General features: G+C 48.6%; 1 protein-coding gene across 14 annotated transcripts in view; it reads left to right on the top strand.

Annotated features, from left to right (window-relative positions):
- Positions 1–16,242, top strand: part of LOC137417805 (ELMO domain-containing protein 1) — a 106,358-nt gene that overhangs the window by 17,348 nt on the left and 72,768 nt on the right. For 9 of the 14 annotated variants that reach the window (XM_078775411.1, XM_078775412.1, XM_078775407.1 and 6 more), the window contains one exon: positions 16,122–16,150. In XM_078775411.1, coding sequence (XP_078631537.1) covers positions 16,122–16,150 — 29 coding nt within the window. Of the gene's footprint in view, positions 1–12,040; positions 14,630–15,867; positions 16,151–16,242 lie in introns of those variants that run through there. The other 5 variants (XM_078775404.1, XM_078775405.1, XM_078775417.1 and 2 more) reach the window with 4 other exon arrangements.

Raw genomic sequence — 16,242 nt, 5'->3', positions numbered from 1 at the left:
TCATCAGAGGTGGAGTCAGCCAGCCCTTACGACCAACCAGGAATCGGTGGGTTTGGCTTAAGAGGGCGTGGAGCGAAACATCGAGCAGGATCGCGAGGGTTCCAAGGGCGGGGCTATGAAACCCGTTGCAAAAAGCCCCCACCGCAGATGAGAGAGAGAGGAGAGAGCTTCAGAGACGCGCGCGCAGATGGCGAGAGATATACGTCCCGCCACGCAACAGATTGGCAAGCAGCTTTCGAGGCAGACAAGTAAGGAGGGACCTGCTGCTGCAGAAAGCCCTGCCGTGTGGAGCCGCCGGCTGTTCGCTTCCGAACTGTGAACTTGGAGCGAACCTCTCTGCTGCGCATTTTGCCCGGACCTTCCTGCCCTGTGTCCCACCTGAACCTTCTTCCAGCCATTCATTCCTGCCTTCAATTCCCCATTCGTGTACGTGAGTTTGTCTTGTTTTGTCTTGTCCCGGGGTATAAGTTAAGCTTGTTATAAGGATTGCACTCTGTCTTCTGTACTGTGTCTTCTGTAAATTACTTTCGTTTTCTTCTTCTTTGATTAGTTTTGTATAGTAGAAAATAAATCCCTGTTATTTCTTACCCGTTTGGTTTCTTTCTTGTCCGATCGCTTTCGTGATTTCCCCATTGAGTTCCTGTGGTGCGATTTCGGCCAACGCTTTATAATCGGGTTAGTCTTGGCTAACGGCTCAAGCCGCGGATTGCTAACCCGCTCGGCAAATACCATCTTGTCCGTGGTTTCGAGCGGTACTTGTCTCCCTGTTTTGCGGAGGGATTGGTGAAGGTATTCGGGAGAACACCTTTACCAATAACCCTGATCAATTCTACCTCGCAAAGGAGCGTTACAAGTACCAGGACCGGTCAGACGCCCAGCTTAAAAAGACGAGGGGATTAAACCCCCCTCTGTAAGGGGAGTGCCGTCCCCCGGATTCCGTAACAATATATTGTTGTGGAAATGAGATTTGTGTTTTTTTATTGTTGTAAAAATATCACCCTCCTTCCTCCAGTTGTGTATAAAGGTCAAAGGGCGTCCCTTAGTTAGGTCATACACAATCACGTTAGCCAATCATAGATTTCCTCCTTGTTGGTAGTTATTTCCTTATTGTGTGTATTAGGTTAAGGCTTTGTTTTCCATTAATTAATACTCCATTGCACCGAATTCAAATAGAGTAGATCCCCTTTCATTCCCATTCCTAAAGCCTTTACTACCAACTGCATTTGCCCCCATTGAGCACGCGGTCGGCTCGGAGAAGAAAGGCGTGTCTCCACCTCGTCATAGAAAGGAGGAGTGAGTCGGCCCCGCTCAACCAACCCAGCCAAAGGGGTTTGGCTTGAGCGGGCGGAGAAAGAACGATCGGGGAGGTTCAAAAAGGTTAGAGGGAGGGGCATATATAACCCGCTCCACGAGGCCCCCACCTCAGACGAGCTTCAAAGAGATGCGAGGGAGACGCGCAAGAGATGAGTCGAGACGCACGAGAGACGCCCCCACCAGAGACGAGCTTCAGGAAGAGACGCGCAAGAGAGGAGACGAGATAAGAGACGCGCAAGGGAGGAGACGATATACGTGCCGCGCGAGAGGTGAGAGAGTTTGAGTCCACCACCATCAGTTTGAGTCCACCACCACCAGCTTTGAGACCATGCAGTTTCGACCCGCTGCGACGCGGGAGCCGGATTGCGGTGGCATCGGTGGCCGTCGAGGTCCCGCCCGACGTCCCGTGCGGGATCAAGCTCCAGCTCCGGTTCCCGTTGGACCTTCCTCTCCTTCCACCGAATCGTTCCTGCCTTCATTTCCCCATTCGTGTGAGTTTGATTGTCGGCCGTTTTGTGTGTCTCGTCCTGGGTATAATTAAGACTGTAGGTAAGCTAGCGTTGCACTGTGTCTCCTTGATTCCTTCTGTCTTTATTTTATTATCTTTCCTTCTTCCTTGGTTATTTTGGTCCTGTAAATAGTAGGAATAAATATAGTAGCATTTTCAAACCTTTTTGCCTTCGTCTTCCTCTTCTTCACATCCGTGTCGTCTTTGTGATTTCTCCATTGGGCACCTGTGGCACGATTTGGCCAACGTTTATGAATCGGGTTAGTCTTGGTAATAGTCCGTGCCGCGGTTGCTAAACACCGCTTGGCAATCAATTAACATCTGTCCGCGGTACGAACGGGGCTGTGCACCGGCCTTTCCGGAGGTCTCGGTACGGCGTCAGGGACCACGTCGGTCAGCAATAAACAAGGGGTCTAATCCCCCCTCAAAGGGGAACCATAGGCCGACGTTGGGTTCCGTAACATTTGGTGTCTGGGAGTGAGATTCGAGGCCTGAACCAAATTTTTAAACATCAAAAAAAAAAATTTGGTCAAAATTTGGAGCGGCCGAGATTGCAATAACATCTAAATTTAAGTCGTGCCATGGATGGTCAAGATGATCGGATGCCGGTGGGGGAATTAGAGGGGTTAGGGGTAACCCAGGACCCCAGGGAAGAAGTGGGAATAGTGGAAGAGGAGAGTAAAGAAGGTGCGGTCGTGGGGGTTACAGGCACACGAAATGGCGGCCTCCCGTACGTGACGGCGATAGCCGGACCCGCAGTGCCAATGGACTGGGGCCTTTTGATGATGCATTTCAGTGCCGCTCTGATGGGTGACAGTAAGGGATTTGATGCAATGATGGCTACCCAGGGGCTAGACGCGAAAAAAGCGAGGCACGAAGCAAGGTACAACCCGGTTGGATTTCAGGAGCAAATAAACGCCACGATGGAAAGAATACGGGAAGACATTGACCGCAGGGTGGGCGAAAAGGTCCCAAGGGTGCACGACGAGGTAAAGCGGGTCGAGGAGCACTGGTTGAACGAAGTTGAGAAAAGCACAGGTAACTGGACCGGGGTAGAAATCGCGACCCGGGGTATGGGGCAGCCGGCGACTGTTGAGGTACAAGAGGGAATTTTATTAAAGCCAACGGTTGTCGAGGTGAATAAAGAAAAAGTGCTGGGAATTGAAATTGGAGAGACCGGGGACTTAGAAAAGCACTCGCGGCAGGAGGAAGGAATGGATTGTGCACGAAGTCTAAGTTCACATCCTGATGCCGTACTTGCTAATCCTTATAAAGATTTGCAGGTGCGCGTGGAGAAGAGAATCCCCCAGGTGAGTCGTGCTGTGTATTGTGTGGGGAGATTTTGTAGAAGGATGTTTGGCGACAAAAGAATTTTCGCGCGCTTGGGATCGAGGAAGCATCCGGGCGTTGGTGAAGGGTCCCCTGTGAGTGGAAATGGCGCGCGTGTGAGGAAGCAGTGTGCGTCAAGGAGTGAGCGTGTTACAAAGTGTGGGAGTGATACCGAGTGCGAGCGGGAATGCACGTCGGGGTGTACGGAGTGTGACACAGGGAGTGAAAGCGATACGGAGTGTACGTGCGAGGGTGAGTGTGACACGGAGAGTAAAGTGGTGGTGGAACGTGTGCGAGGAAGCACACCTGAGTTGGTTGTGGCGTGGGTGTGGGAGAGCCCATCTGAGCGCGTTAGTGGGTGGATGCAAGAGTGCACGCCCATGGTGAGTGGTACGGGGTACGTACCGAGTGGGGAGAGTGTGCAAGACGGTGCGCGAGGTGTGTTAAGAAAGTGTGCGAACGGCGAGTGTGCGCGAGAGGTGTGGTGTGTAACGGGGAGTGCGGTGGTGGAATGGACGGAGTGTGTGGGATGCACTGGAGGCGCCGAGACGCCGGGCTTTGTGAGTGTGAAACGGGTCGCGTGGTGTGAGCATGCAAGTGAAGCATCGACGTTGACCGGGTTAGCAGCTAGGGCGACGGATAGCGGGCGCTCGGTGCGTGGAGGGCTTTGTTGGATGCGAAGCCTCGCGCGGGGCGCGCTTTGTTGGATGCGAAGCTTCACGCGGATCGATGCTGCGTCGCCCTGCTTCGGAGCGTCGCACACGATTCGGGCCTGGCCCCGCCCCGCACGGTCGAGTCCGGGCCTTGTCGGGCGAGGCGACCGGTCCGGTTCAAGGGCGAGTAGGAGGAAGCGGAATGGTGCCCCCTGGCAGGGGCGGAGTTCCGACCGGGCGAGATTGAGCCATCGGGCCCGGGACCGCAAGGTGCCGCGCCGAGATGATGCGTGGAATCTCGGCCTGACCAAACCACCTCCCTTGAACCGAAAGCCGGACGGATTCAACCTGCAGGTGACCAAACCACCCGCGTTCATTGCTCGGCTGTGTGAAGCCAGGCCTTGGGAATGTAACGACGCACCGAGGCTCAAGTTTAATGGACGGTGATGATGATAGTGTTTTGGACCCGAAATTGAGTATAGGGAATTTGTGATTGGCAAAAATTTGATGATTGGCAGATTGATGATTGGTAGAATGATTGGCAGATAATTGGCAAATTTTGATTAGTTGGAATTTGGATGGGCCAAATTGATAGTGAGAGATACCCGATGTGGTGGGATGGCAACTCTGCCATCCCTCACACCGGGGGCAAAGGAGCACTAGTTATGGGGTTGGCAGTGAAAACTAGCCCGGGAGGGTTAGGATAATGATAGGGATCTAGAGAAGATGACCATAGGTAACGGTAAGGTTAGGTAGCAACAGTGGACAGGTAGTCGGGGACATAGAGAGGGTAGTTGGATGGTAACCGAGGGAGCGCAATAGTTTAAAGGGGCGACGGGGAAGCGCGAGTTTTAGCAGGGCACCAGGTAGATTAGATGATGCCGTATGTGTGAGTATTGATGTCGAGCAAATGAGAAATTGCGGGGCAGTGCTCGGGAGAGATGTGTGTGTGAGCGTGGGAACATCTGGGTGCCTGAGGCAATGGTTTTGAGAATCGAAAGTATATGGAGCAGTGTATGAGTGAGTGATGGTGATGTGTGTTGTGTTGACCAAATGGTCCAGAGAGGAAGGAGGGTGCAGGTGGCACCAGGTGAGATTGCACAGGTGTGCAACTGCAGGTGAATGGAGAATGGTTGTGTGGAATACATGGAGTGTGGAATATATGGAGTAGGGAATGGATGGTCGTGGAGTGAGTATGGTGTAAACTGTGGAGTGGAGTGGATGGTGCGAAGGTGTGGATGGGGGAAAGGAGGATGGACCCCCACCACGAATACCCGGGGAGGGTAGTGTAAGAGTTAGGTAGAGGGTATAGGTAAATTGTGGTTGGATATTGGCATCTGTGGTGCGTGGTGGAAGAATGATGGTTGAATGGGTGCATTCGTGTCGTGGAAATGGCTGGGCGTGTAGCCTGCTAGTGCGTGTAGTTGGATGGGCACTCCACCACTGTGAGGATGTCGGCCAGGTGAGGCCGCAGGTGGGCTCTGGGAGCCGTTAGAGTTGTGGATGGGGCCCGAGGATCCGGAGGACGGACCTGGGTAGCCCAGTGCCAGAGGGCACCGAGTGGGGAGAGCGCCAGAGGGCCTTTCCCAGTAGATAGGTTAGGGTGAGGAGCTAGATAAGCTCGGGTGGCAACTACAGTGGTGGAGGTGTGCAGGTGGGTAGACCTGCTGAGAGAGCTACACGACTCAGCCCGGAAATTGTGCAAGGGCACCGGGAGATGAATCGGGGGAGTGAGACCCCAAATTGAGGAAGCACCACAGTTTGGGCAATGGGAATTTGGTTCTTAAAACCGCATAGAGTGTAAGAAGGCCAATGGTTTGGCAGGGAAAGACCCCGGGTAGTGTAAAGTGTGTTAAAGTCATTTAGGAAGGAGTTAGGTTTGAAATCTCCTTGCACCATCTACATCCACTCACCTGAGGTGACAGGACTCCACACCATGCCATGGTTTGTTGTTTTTATTATTTTTTATTGTGCAAATGTTTGGAATGTGAGACGCATCATGACGTGGGTGTGACATTGTGCTGTTGTTCCATCTCTCCCTCCTTATGAGGATTGATGATGAATTGGGTGATGGCAAATTTTGGATTAGTGGGAGTGAAGACGAATTTGGTATAGGGGAAATATGGGGAAGACGAGACATTAGTGACGAATTTGTAAATGTGTAGATTGTTGTAAATATGGGGTAAGGGCAAGGGTAGAGTAGGTGACAGGGGGGGGGGGGGGGGGGTGACGTACGGTAGGGACGAGCTTTTCTCCGCTCCGTCTCCAAACGCACCACGCCTTGCATTGCCTTGTTTGACGTGTACCCTTGTGACCTTACCCCTCGCTCACCTGTCTTCCCCCCCCCCCCCTTGTCTCCCACACGAGGACTGTGCGCCACTGGGCGCCGGGGGGAGCGTGCGGGAGTCTGCCATTGTGTGCCCGAAACTCCCGCAACCAGCTGTCTGCATCGATGCACCACCTTATGGACCACATGTCTGTGGCTGAGCACCACTGATGGACCCCATGGGTTGGGGAATGGCCCCTCTGCTGGAACCGGCCATGAAGGCCCGAGATCTTGCTGGCAGACCTTGGTCACAGGGCACCTATGCCACACAGGTGAATCACACGTAGTCGGCCCTGTGGGCCATAAATAAAAACGGACACGTTTTCTGTGCAAGTTTTATTATGTCCAAATATGCCGCCAGTATGAAAATGACGAAGTTGACAACATCTGGAAGAGAACAATAGCCAGCAGAGGGAGCCGAAGAGCAAGACACCACCAAGGGTTTGTTGGGTTCATTTTTATTTTTGAAAATGTGGTGACTGTGCACCGATTGGTGCTTGATGGTGTTTTGGTGCGTTGTGGGTGCTTTCTGGTGCGTCGAAGCAGGGCAGACTGTCTCCCTCCCAAAAGAACAATCACAGGTCCTGGGTTGCGTATTGTAAATCAAAGTAGCGTCAACTGTAAATAATACTTCCCCATCGTAAATGTCTAGTTTGAAGACCATTCTGCAATTCGGTTAGCTGTGGGCGTGAGTCTGTTAGGTAGGGTGCAATGGAGCAGCGGGACATAGTTATTTGTGTTTTAAAACTGTCACTCTCAGGGTCAGGTTAAATGTAGAGGGAACTTCACCTACGTGCCACACTAAAAGTAAAGGTAATAGGTCCGGGACGTGCCTAAGAGGAGGAGGAGGGTGCAGTGTTGTGGAAATGAGAATTGTGTTTTTTTATTGTTGTAAAAATATCACACTCCTTCCTCCAGTTGTGTATAAAGGTCAAAGGGCGTCCCTTAGTTAGGTCATATACAATCACGTTAGCCAATAATAGATTTCCTCCTTGTTGGTAGTTATTTCCTTATTGTGTGTATTAGGTTTTTTTTTTTTTTTTTTTTTTTTTTTTTTGTATACAATATCGAGGCTCGTGAAAGAGCGAACATTAATCACATGAACACACAGAAAGACAAACCGACACATAAAACATATAACATAGGGAGCGGTAGACAAGATGGGGAGAGAGGGGGAAGGACACAAACACAACATTTGAGAGCAGGGACCGAGAGACATGGAGACATCGAGAGATCTGAGAGAGGGCGAGGGCTTTGGGGGGGGGGGCGTGGGAAGGGGGCAGTGGGAGAGGTATAAAACATATGGACACTGCCAGGACTTCCAGGAAAGAAGTTGGAATTTCAAACAAGGTGGATCTGGGGTGAATTAGCGGGGGTAGAAAGGATCAAGGTTTTGGATGGGGGAAGATAAGAGATGGTGGTGAACAGCTGTTTTAAAGACCTGGAGGGAGGAGTGGGATTGAAGGGAGTGAGGGAGTTTGTTCCAGAGGCGGGAGAAAAGAGGAATGAAAGAGTGAAGGTGAGCGGAGAGCCGAGATTTCGGCAGTTTAACCATCAGAGGGTTGCTGGCAGATCTTGTGCGACCTGTAGGAATATTTGGGGGACAGAGCACAGAGAGAGCTGGGGGTGCAAGGCCGGAGAGGAGTCGGTAGAAGACAGAAAGACCACCTACCTGCCTGCGGTGAGTGAGTGAAAGGCCTTCAGAGATAGCTTCATCGCGGGAGATTCCAATAATTCTGAAATTCCTACTCCAGGTTAAGGCTTTGTTTTCCATTAATTAATACTCCATTGCACCGAATTCAAATAGAGTAGATCCCCTTTCATTCCCATTCCTAAAGCCTTTACTACCAACTGCATTTGCCTCCATCGAGCACGCGGTCGACTCGGAGAAGAAAGGCGTGTCTCCACCTCGTCATAGAAAGGAGGAGTGAATCGGCACCGCTCAACCAACCCAGCCAAAGGGGTTTGGCTTGAGCGGGCGGAGAAAGAACGATCGGGGAGGTTCAAAAAGGTTAGAGGGAGGGGCATATATAACCCGCTCCACGAGGCCCCCACCTCAGACGAGCTTCAAAGAGATGCGAGGGAGACGCGCAAGAGATGAGTCGAGACGCACGAGAGACGCCCCCACCAGAGACGAGCTTCAGGAAGAGATGCGCAAGAGAGGAGACGAGATAAGAGGAGACGCACAAGAGAGGAGACGATATACGTGCCGCGCAAGAGGTGAGAGAGTTTGAGTCCACCACCATCAGCTTGGAGTCCACCACCACCAGCTTTGAGACCACGCAGTTTTGACCCGCTGCGACGCGGGAGCCGGATTGCGGTGGCATCGGTGGCCGTCGAGGTCCCGCCTGACGTCCCGTGCGGGATCAAGCTCCAGCTCCGGTTCCCGTTGGACCTTCCTCTCCTTCCACCGAATCGTTCCTGCCTTCATTTCCCCATTCGTGTGAGTTTGATTGTCGTCCGTTTTGTGTGTCTCGTCCTGGGTATAATTAAGACTGTACGTAAGCTAGCGTTGCACTGTGTCTCCTTGATTCCTTCTGTCTTTATTTTATTATCTTTCCTTCTTCCTTGGTTATTTTGGTCCTGTAAATAGTAGGAATAAACATAGTAGCATTTTCAAACCTTTTTGCCTTCGTCTTCCTCTTCTTCACATCCATGTCATCTTTGTGATTTCTCCATTGGGCACCTGTGGCACGATTTGGCCAACGTTTATGAATCGGGTTAGTCTTGGTAATAGTCCGTGCCGCGGTTGCTAAACACCGCTCGGCAATCAATTAACATCTGTCCGCGGTACGAACGGGGCTGTGCACCGGCCTTTCCGGAGGTCGCGGTACGGCGTCAGGGACCACGTCGGTCAGCAATAAACAAGGGGTCTAATCCCCCCTCAAAGGGGAACCATAGGCCGACGTTGGGTTCCGTAACAATATATATATATATATATATATATATATATATATATATATATATATATACTAGCTGAGGTACCCGGCTTCGCCCGCGTTGAATAAGAATAAGACAAATATATGATGAAAAGAACATGTATATTTTAGAGCAATATCACAGTACATTTCCTACATGACGTTTTGGCAATTGTCAATTTCTCAAAACCTCTTGGTATACATTCTTGTATACCAACATTGTATACCTTGGTATATTCTTGTATACCATCAACATTTCTGGTTTTCTTACTTGGTGCCAAGACATAAAGATTGCTTGGTTTTCCAACCCTCGAGCAGCCCACGTACAGCTGGCCATGGGAAGTACCCAGCATTGCCGGGTGGGTGAAGGGAGGGGAGGGGGAGGGGGAGGGGAGGGGAACGGGGGTGGGGGGAGGAGAGGGTGGGGAGGGGAGAAGAAGGGGGAGGGGAGAAGAGGGGGGGGGGGGAGGGTAGGGGGGAGTGGAAGGGGAGGGGGAGTCGAGTGGAGGGGGGGAGTGGGGAGGGGGGGAGTGGGGAAGGGAGTGGAGGGGGGAAGGGAGTGGAGGGGGGAAGGGAGTGGAGGGGGGGGAGGGGGGAGGGGGGAAGGGAGTGGAGGGGGGGAGGGGGGAAGGGAGTGGAGGGGGGAGTGGGGAGGGGGGAAGGGGGGGGGAGGGGGGAAGGGAGTGGAGGGGGGGAGGGGGGAGTGGGGAGGGGGGAAGGGAGTGGAGGGGGGGAGGGGGGAAGGGAGTGGAGGGGGGGGAGGGGGGGAGGGGGGAAGGGAGTGGAGGGGGGGAGGGGGGAAGGGAGTGGAGGGGGGGAGGGGGGAAGGGAGTGGAGGGGGGGAGGGGGGGAGGGGGAAGGGAGTGGAGGGGGGAGTGGGGGAGGGGGGGAAGGGAGTGGAGGGGGGAGGGGGAAAGGGAGGGGGAGGGGGGAACGGCTAGCTTGGCAAGCGATAGCAGGCTTTTTACTTTTATTTTTACCTCACTGAGGGCTATATATATAGTCCGTGCTTGGAGCCTTAAAGTTCAACATAAAGTTTTTCATGAAAAATAATGCAGATGTATAACAATCCACCAATGCAAGTTCAGAAATGAATGCAGATCCTTTACTTTGCGATACAAACGCAATTCCCGCCATTTCCACTCACGATCGTGGCCTCCACAGTTACCGCGCCTCTTCTTCCTCCTACAACTTCGTCTCACTTCTTTCACTCAAAATGCACGAAATTCTGCCGCATGAAATTATGTAGAGGCCTCGTCGGGGGGGATATAAGGTAGATAAGGAAGGCGTTGTAACAGAAGAATCAAAATAAAAGTGGAAGAACATAAGGAAATGGGAGCTATTCTGGACCCACAGCCAAACCCGACAAACCATTGCAATACACCCCGAACGTCTAGCGCCGCCACAAACTACACCATGGAATTGCAGCTGGCGCGGTTTTTTTAAACCATTGGTATTAAAATAAAACGTAGCCTAAAACCACCGGGATTTTATGCTGATTCCGAATCTGTGTCTAAAACTTTTCTCCGATGTGTAGTTCTTGAGTTATAAGCGGACATCCAGACACACACACACAGACACTCCTCCTTTATATATAGATATATATATTTTTTCAAAGTGGTTCTCCACCATTGAGTGATGGGGCCAAAGATGACATGCAGCACGATATCTCAAAAGGTTATGGACAAGTTATAACAAAATTATGTGGATGAGTTAGGTAGGTGACAAAAATAAGCCAATTGTATTTTGGCCAGGTCCGGATCCAAGTAGGCCTATAATTGGGATACTCCGTTTTGGGGCCTATAATTGGGATACTCCGTTTTGGGGCCTATAATTGGGATACTCTGAAAGGGAGTACTCCGTTTTCACTTTGGTTGTTTGTTTTCTTGTTACCCTGTGCTCGCAAAGCGGAAAGTAGGGTTAAGCAATCGGTTGCATATGTGTGCCGTGTGCTGTACGAGTGTACGTGTGCCGTGTCTGCATTTTAAAAATTCATTTTGTTGGCAACCGTTGGTCTGATTGACATGAAATTTTACCGTAGGAGCGCCTCTGCCTGCAGATGTTTTTGCTGATAATTATGACGTCATACGTCACGTGGTACGGACGCCATCTTTGAAAAACGTTACACCTCTATATCTCCCAAACCGCTTAATGGAAAAAAAATTAAACATGGCCCATTGTCAAGTACACCCCATGGGGACTAAGATATGTTAATGATTATGTCATAGGTGCCTCCATTATGACGCCATAATTCGACAAGTACAAAACTTCATCCTATCAACGCTTGATCTGATCAGTATTTAAAAAAAAAAAAAAAAATCGTCCAACTGTTAGTCCGATGAACACGAAATTTTCAGAATATGAGCGGCTCCTCCTGTAGAATTGTTCTAATGATAATTATGACATCATATGTCACGTGGTATAGGCGCCATCTTGGAAAAATCGAAAAATGTTGCACATCTATATCTCCGAAACCACTCCATTGGAAAAAAAATTGAAATATGGCTCAGTCAAGCACTCCCCTTGGGGAATAAGATATGTTAATGATGATGTCATCAGTACCGTCATAATGACGTCATAATTTGGCAAGTACAACGCTTGATTCGATCAGTATGAATTTTTTTTCTCTGCAATTCTTTGACCAATTGACAGGAGATTTTCACCATTTAGTAAGGGAAACATGAAAATCTGTAAACTAAATTGTTACCAAAAAATTTCTTCACCAATATGTTTGTAAAGGTGTGTAATAACATGTGTTAAAATGTTGAAGGTCAACTCCCGTGGGAAACCCAGAAAAAAAGCTGTTGAATTCGGGTACCGAAAAATTATTTTCGAGAATTATTATTTTTTTAAATCGGCCCTTAAGTAACTTATGAGGGGTCAAATAAGGGTTTTTCATGATTCTGAGTTGATTGTTAACATTTATATTTCACCACAGACACTCCTTTGTGGAAAAATAATTTCTAAATATATCTCATTTTCTACTTTGCAGGACATGGAGTCTAGCAATATGGATGAAGACGTTACTCCACCTGTGCTCAATTGCTTCATCTGTGCACGCTCGGATACACCAGCTGAAAGGCTCATACAGGCAACTCCAAAGGGATACTCAACTTTATTGAAACAAGCAGAAACTGTCGAAAATGTTACTGTTGTGGAACGTATGAAGGAGGCTCAAAAGGAAGGAAAACTGAGGTACCACCAGAAGTGTAAAAATGATCTGTACAACAGCTTTGTTGCAACCACCAAGAAGTCAGCTCAAGCATCAAAGGCAGAGAAAGAGTCATCAAAGTTGAAGAGAAGACGCACTACTTGTGAGTTCAGTTCATCAACTGGCTGCAGTTCTAGAAGATCACAGTCAGTTGACCTCCTGTATAAGGATGTATGCATTCTTTGCAACCAACCAGCCCAGCTCTACAAAAATAATCCAGCACAAGCTAGAAAGAAATACAGAGTGCCAGATAATTTGACTGCAGATACACTGAAGGCAAGCTTGCTGAAGACAGCACGGAGTCGCGGGGCTGACTGGGGCACTGAAGTCACTGGACGCCTGGAAGGGATCAACGACTTGGTAGCAGAAGAAACACTGTACCATTTGCGATGCAAACTTATGTTTGCGAGAGGTGACAGTTTGTCCAAGACTGATGAGGAAGGAAAAAGGAAGAGAGGACAGAGGAGTATTGATGAGGATCGAGAGGCAGTTTTTATTGAATTCTGCGAATGGTTAGACTCAGAATTAGAGCATGGGGTAATGAACATGGACCAAGTCCATGAAAAGCTGCAGGAGTTTGATCAGTCACCAGAGAAGAGCCTTTCTTATTCAAAGCATTGGCTAAAGATAAAACTTCTAGAGAAATACGAAGACACCTTGTATTTCACAACACAGGCAGATGTACTCTGTCTCAAAGATGGCACCGACAATATTCTGCGAGTGCATCATGCTAATCTTGACCATGGAGATGAGAAGACTCAGATCATAAAGACGGCACTCAAGTTCATATCCAATGATATTGCCTTGATTTATTTAGGTCCAAAGTCATACCCCACCACACACAGTATGACTGACATCGATAGTCAGCTGACACTTGTTCCTGCAAGCCTTCAGATGTTCTTGAGACCGATTGTCAAGACAGACGAAAGAGTTGCCGTTTGGGGGCAGAATTTTATTAAGGCCTGTCGACCTCGGTCTGGAGTATTGCCACACCAAATGGGGCTTGCCATACAACTTGATCATAGATTTGGGTCAAAATGGATGCTGAACAAGTTCCACCGGCTGGGATACACTGAGTCTTACACGGAGACACAAAACTACAAATACTGCTTCCTTAATAGTAGGAGTGGAGATGATGTTCCAGATACTTCTGGCACTCTTGACACCATTGTGGAGGAAACCGTTGAACAGATCAATGATGAGGTTGCGGTTGATGCTGCGCTTGAGGATCAATCAGTGATGACAGCCAAAGTGCCAGCCAGTGAAAGTGAATTGTCAAGTAATGATCAGGTGGTCTTTATGGAGGTTGGGGAAACAAACAATGCAGTCACTCAGTTTGTTGGAGACAATATAGATTTAAACATTGTCTCTATTCACGGAAACACTCCCTTTCACTCAATGGGTTGGATCGAAGTCACCTCTCCGGCACCACCTTTGCCAGATCCACAGACAACAGCAGCTTTCCCCCGGGTGAAGTTGAAGGCACTCGACAAAGCTAAGATCCTGAGAGGAACTGAAGTAAAGATTATTCCATTTACGAACAGGAAACAGATAGGAACGAACGCGATCATGTTTCTCCCCCTCGCTGAGCTTTCCTCCTCCCTGGCTCATGATCAGCCACTCCTCACTCCAGGTGACACACTCTGGGCAGCGGGGTGGGTGATCAAAGCCAACGATCCTGAGTTCCCACACTCCAACTGGAATGGCTGGATGAAGAGAATCCATGCTAATGATGCAAAGCAGAGCACACAGATCGAGTTCCTCCCAGGAGAAGGAGATTGAAGGAATTGAAGAAGGGTGAAATTCGGTACAACATGTTCTCAAGGAAGGCAGCGGCAGGAGTGATCAAACCAGGGACTCTACCTCCAACAGAGGGTGCAGCTGCACAACATTCACTCCGTGCCTACCTGCAGACCCGGGACTGGATCCTTCTACAGAGCATGTCTCTGAACCCCAGTGACTATGGATGGACAATAGGTGTGCATGGGTATGAGCCAGTTCCAACACTGGACCCCACGGCTCCTGAGGAGCTATTGCAGTTCACGAGCTGTAATTGTCATGGAGATTGCAGCAACCGGCGATGCAGCTGCAAGAAGAATGGGGTCACGTGCATCTCGGCCTGTGGAGTCTGTCATGGCATTACATGCAGAAACTGCAGTCATGATGTTGTTGAGTCTGAAGAAGACATAGACAATGACTGTTGAAACTTCTGACATTGTGAATGAGAAATAACTCTTGAGTATTATATATGTATGTGAAATAAAAGCTACTTTGTGTGTAAATGTAAAAGTGAAAATATAAATGTTAACAATCAACTCAGAATCATGAAAAACCCTTATTTGACCCCTCATAAGTTACTTAAGGGCCGATAAAAAAAAAAAAAAAAAATTCTCGAAAATAATTTTTCGGTACCCGAATTCAACAGCTTTTTTTCTGGGTTTCCCACGGGAGTTGAACTTCAACATTTTAACAAATGTTATTACACACCTTTACAAACATATTGCTGAAGAAATTTTTTGGTAACAATTTAGTTAACAGATTTGTGAAATATCTCATAAAATGCCCTTACTAATTGGAGCGCCTCCTCCTGTAGAGTATTTTAATGGTAATTATGACGTCATAGTTCAGCAGTAAAGGCGCCATCTTGCAAAAACCGAAAAAATTTGCCCCTCAAAATCTCCGACCCCACTCGATGGAAAAAATTGAAATGTGGCTTATTATCAAGTACTCCCCATGGGGAATAAGATATGTCAATGATGTCATTGATGTCTTCATTATGACGTCATCATTCGACAAGTACAACGCTTGATAAGATAAGTAATGATTATTATTTTTTTTTTCGCAACTGTTGGTCCGATGGACACTAAATCTTCACCATAGGAGCGCCTCCTCCTGTATAATTTTTTAAATGATAATTATGACATCATAGGTCACATAGTACAGGCGCCATCTTGGAAAAAACGAAAAACTTTGCACCTCTATCTCCGAAAAAAAAAACCCCCTTAAAAAACAGAAGACTTGGCTTGCACCAAGTCCTTCTCAAGACTGCGCAAGGTACGTATTCTATGAATACCATTTTGTTTGTTTGTTTGTCCGGGCAGGCGATATCTCAACCAGCCTTTTTATTTATTTATTGTATACTGAATCGAGGCTCGTGAAAGAGCTGACAACCGCGAGGGAAAGACAGCACAGGGGGACCACGAGGGAAAGACAGCACAGGGGGACCACGAGGGAAAGACAGCACAGGGGGACCGCGAGGGAAAGACAGCACAGGGGGACCACGAGGGAAAGACAGCACAGGGGGACCGCGAGGGAAAGACAGCACAGGGGGACCGCGAGGGAAAGACAGTACAGGGGGACCACGAGGGAAAGACAGCACAGGGGGACCGCGAGGTAAAGACAGCACAGGGGGACCGCGAGGGAAAGACAGTCTTTAAGCTAGGAAGGTGAAATTTCAGCACAATAGTGAGAACGTGCTTTGGCAAAAACGGTATTTTTTTTTTTTGATTAATCAATTAATTGATTTATGATTTCATTATTATCGATTTATTAAGCACTTATTTATTTTAATTCTCATCTGGGCAATATCTCAGGCACCTTTTGAACTAGGAAGCTGATATTTGGACACGACAGTGGCCAATTGATTAAAAAATCATTTTACAATTATTATTTATTGATTTTAATTACAATACTATCTCTATGTGCTGCACGGCAGTATCGCTGGGCGCCAAAGGCACCCCGGCAATGCCGCGCACTGGAGGATGTTATTTATTTATTTGGCATGGGGGCGGTATGAATGTATCTGTACTTGTAATCTCTGATTCCTTTTTGTTTGTTTGTTTTGTTGTGTTTTCTGTTGCAGAAAAATCAATGGAGTCGTCAAAAAGCCAGGTAAGTTTTAAAAATGCACGATTTTCATTCACATATTGCAATTGGTCATGTGTGTTGCAATTGGGCAGGAATTGGTAGTTTGTTCATGGTGC

This window comes from Myxine glutinosa, chromosome 4, assembly GCF_964187855.1.
Source record: "Myxine glutinosa chromosome 4, kmMyxGlut1.1, whole genome shotgun sequence".
Classification (NCBI taxonomy): domain Eukaryota; kingdom Metazoa; phylum Chordata; class Myxini; order Myxiniformes; family Myxinidae; genus Myxine; species Myxine glutinosa.
Note: the sequence above shows the minus strand (reverse complement) of the source record. Positions and strands in the feature narration are given on the sequence as shown.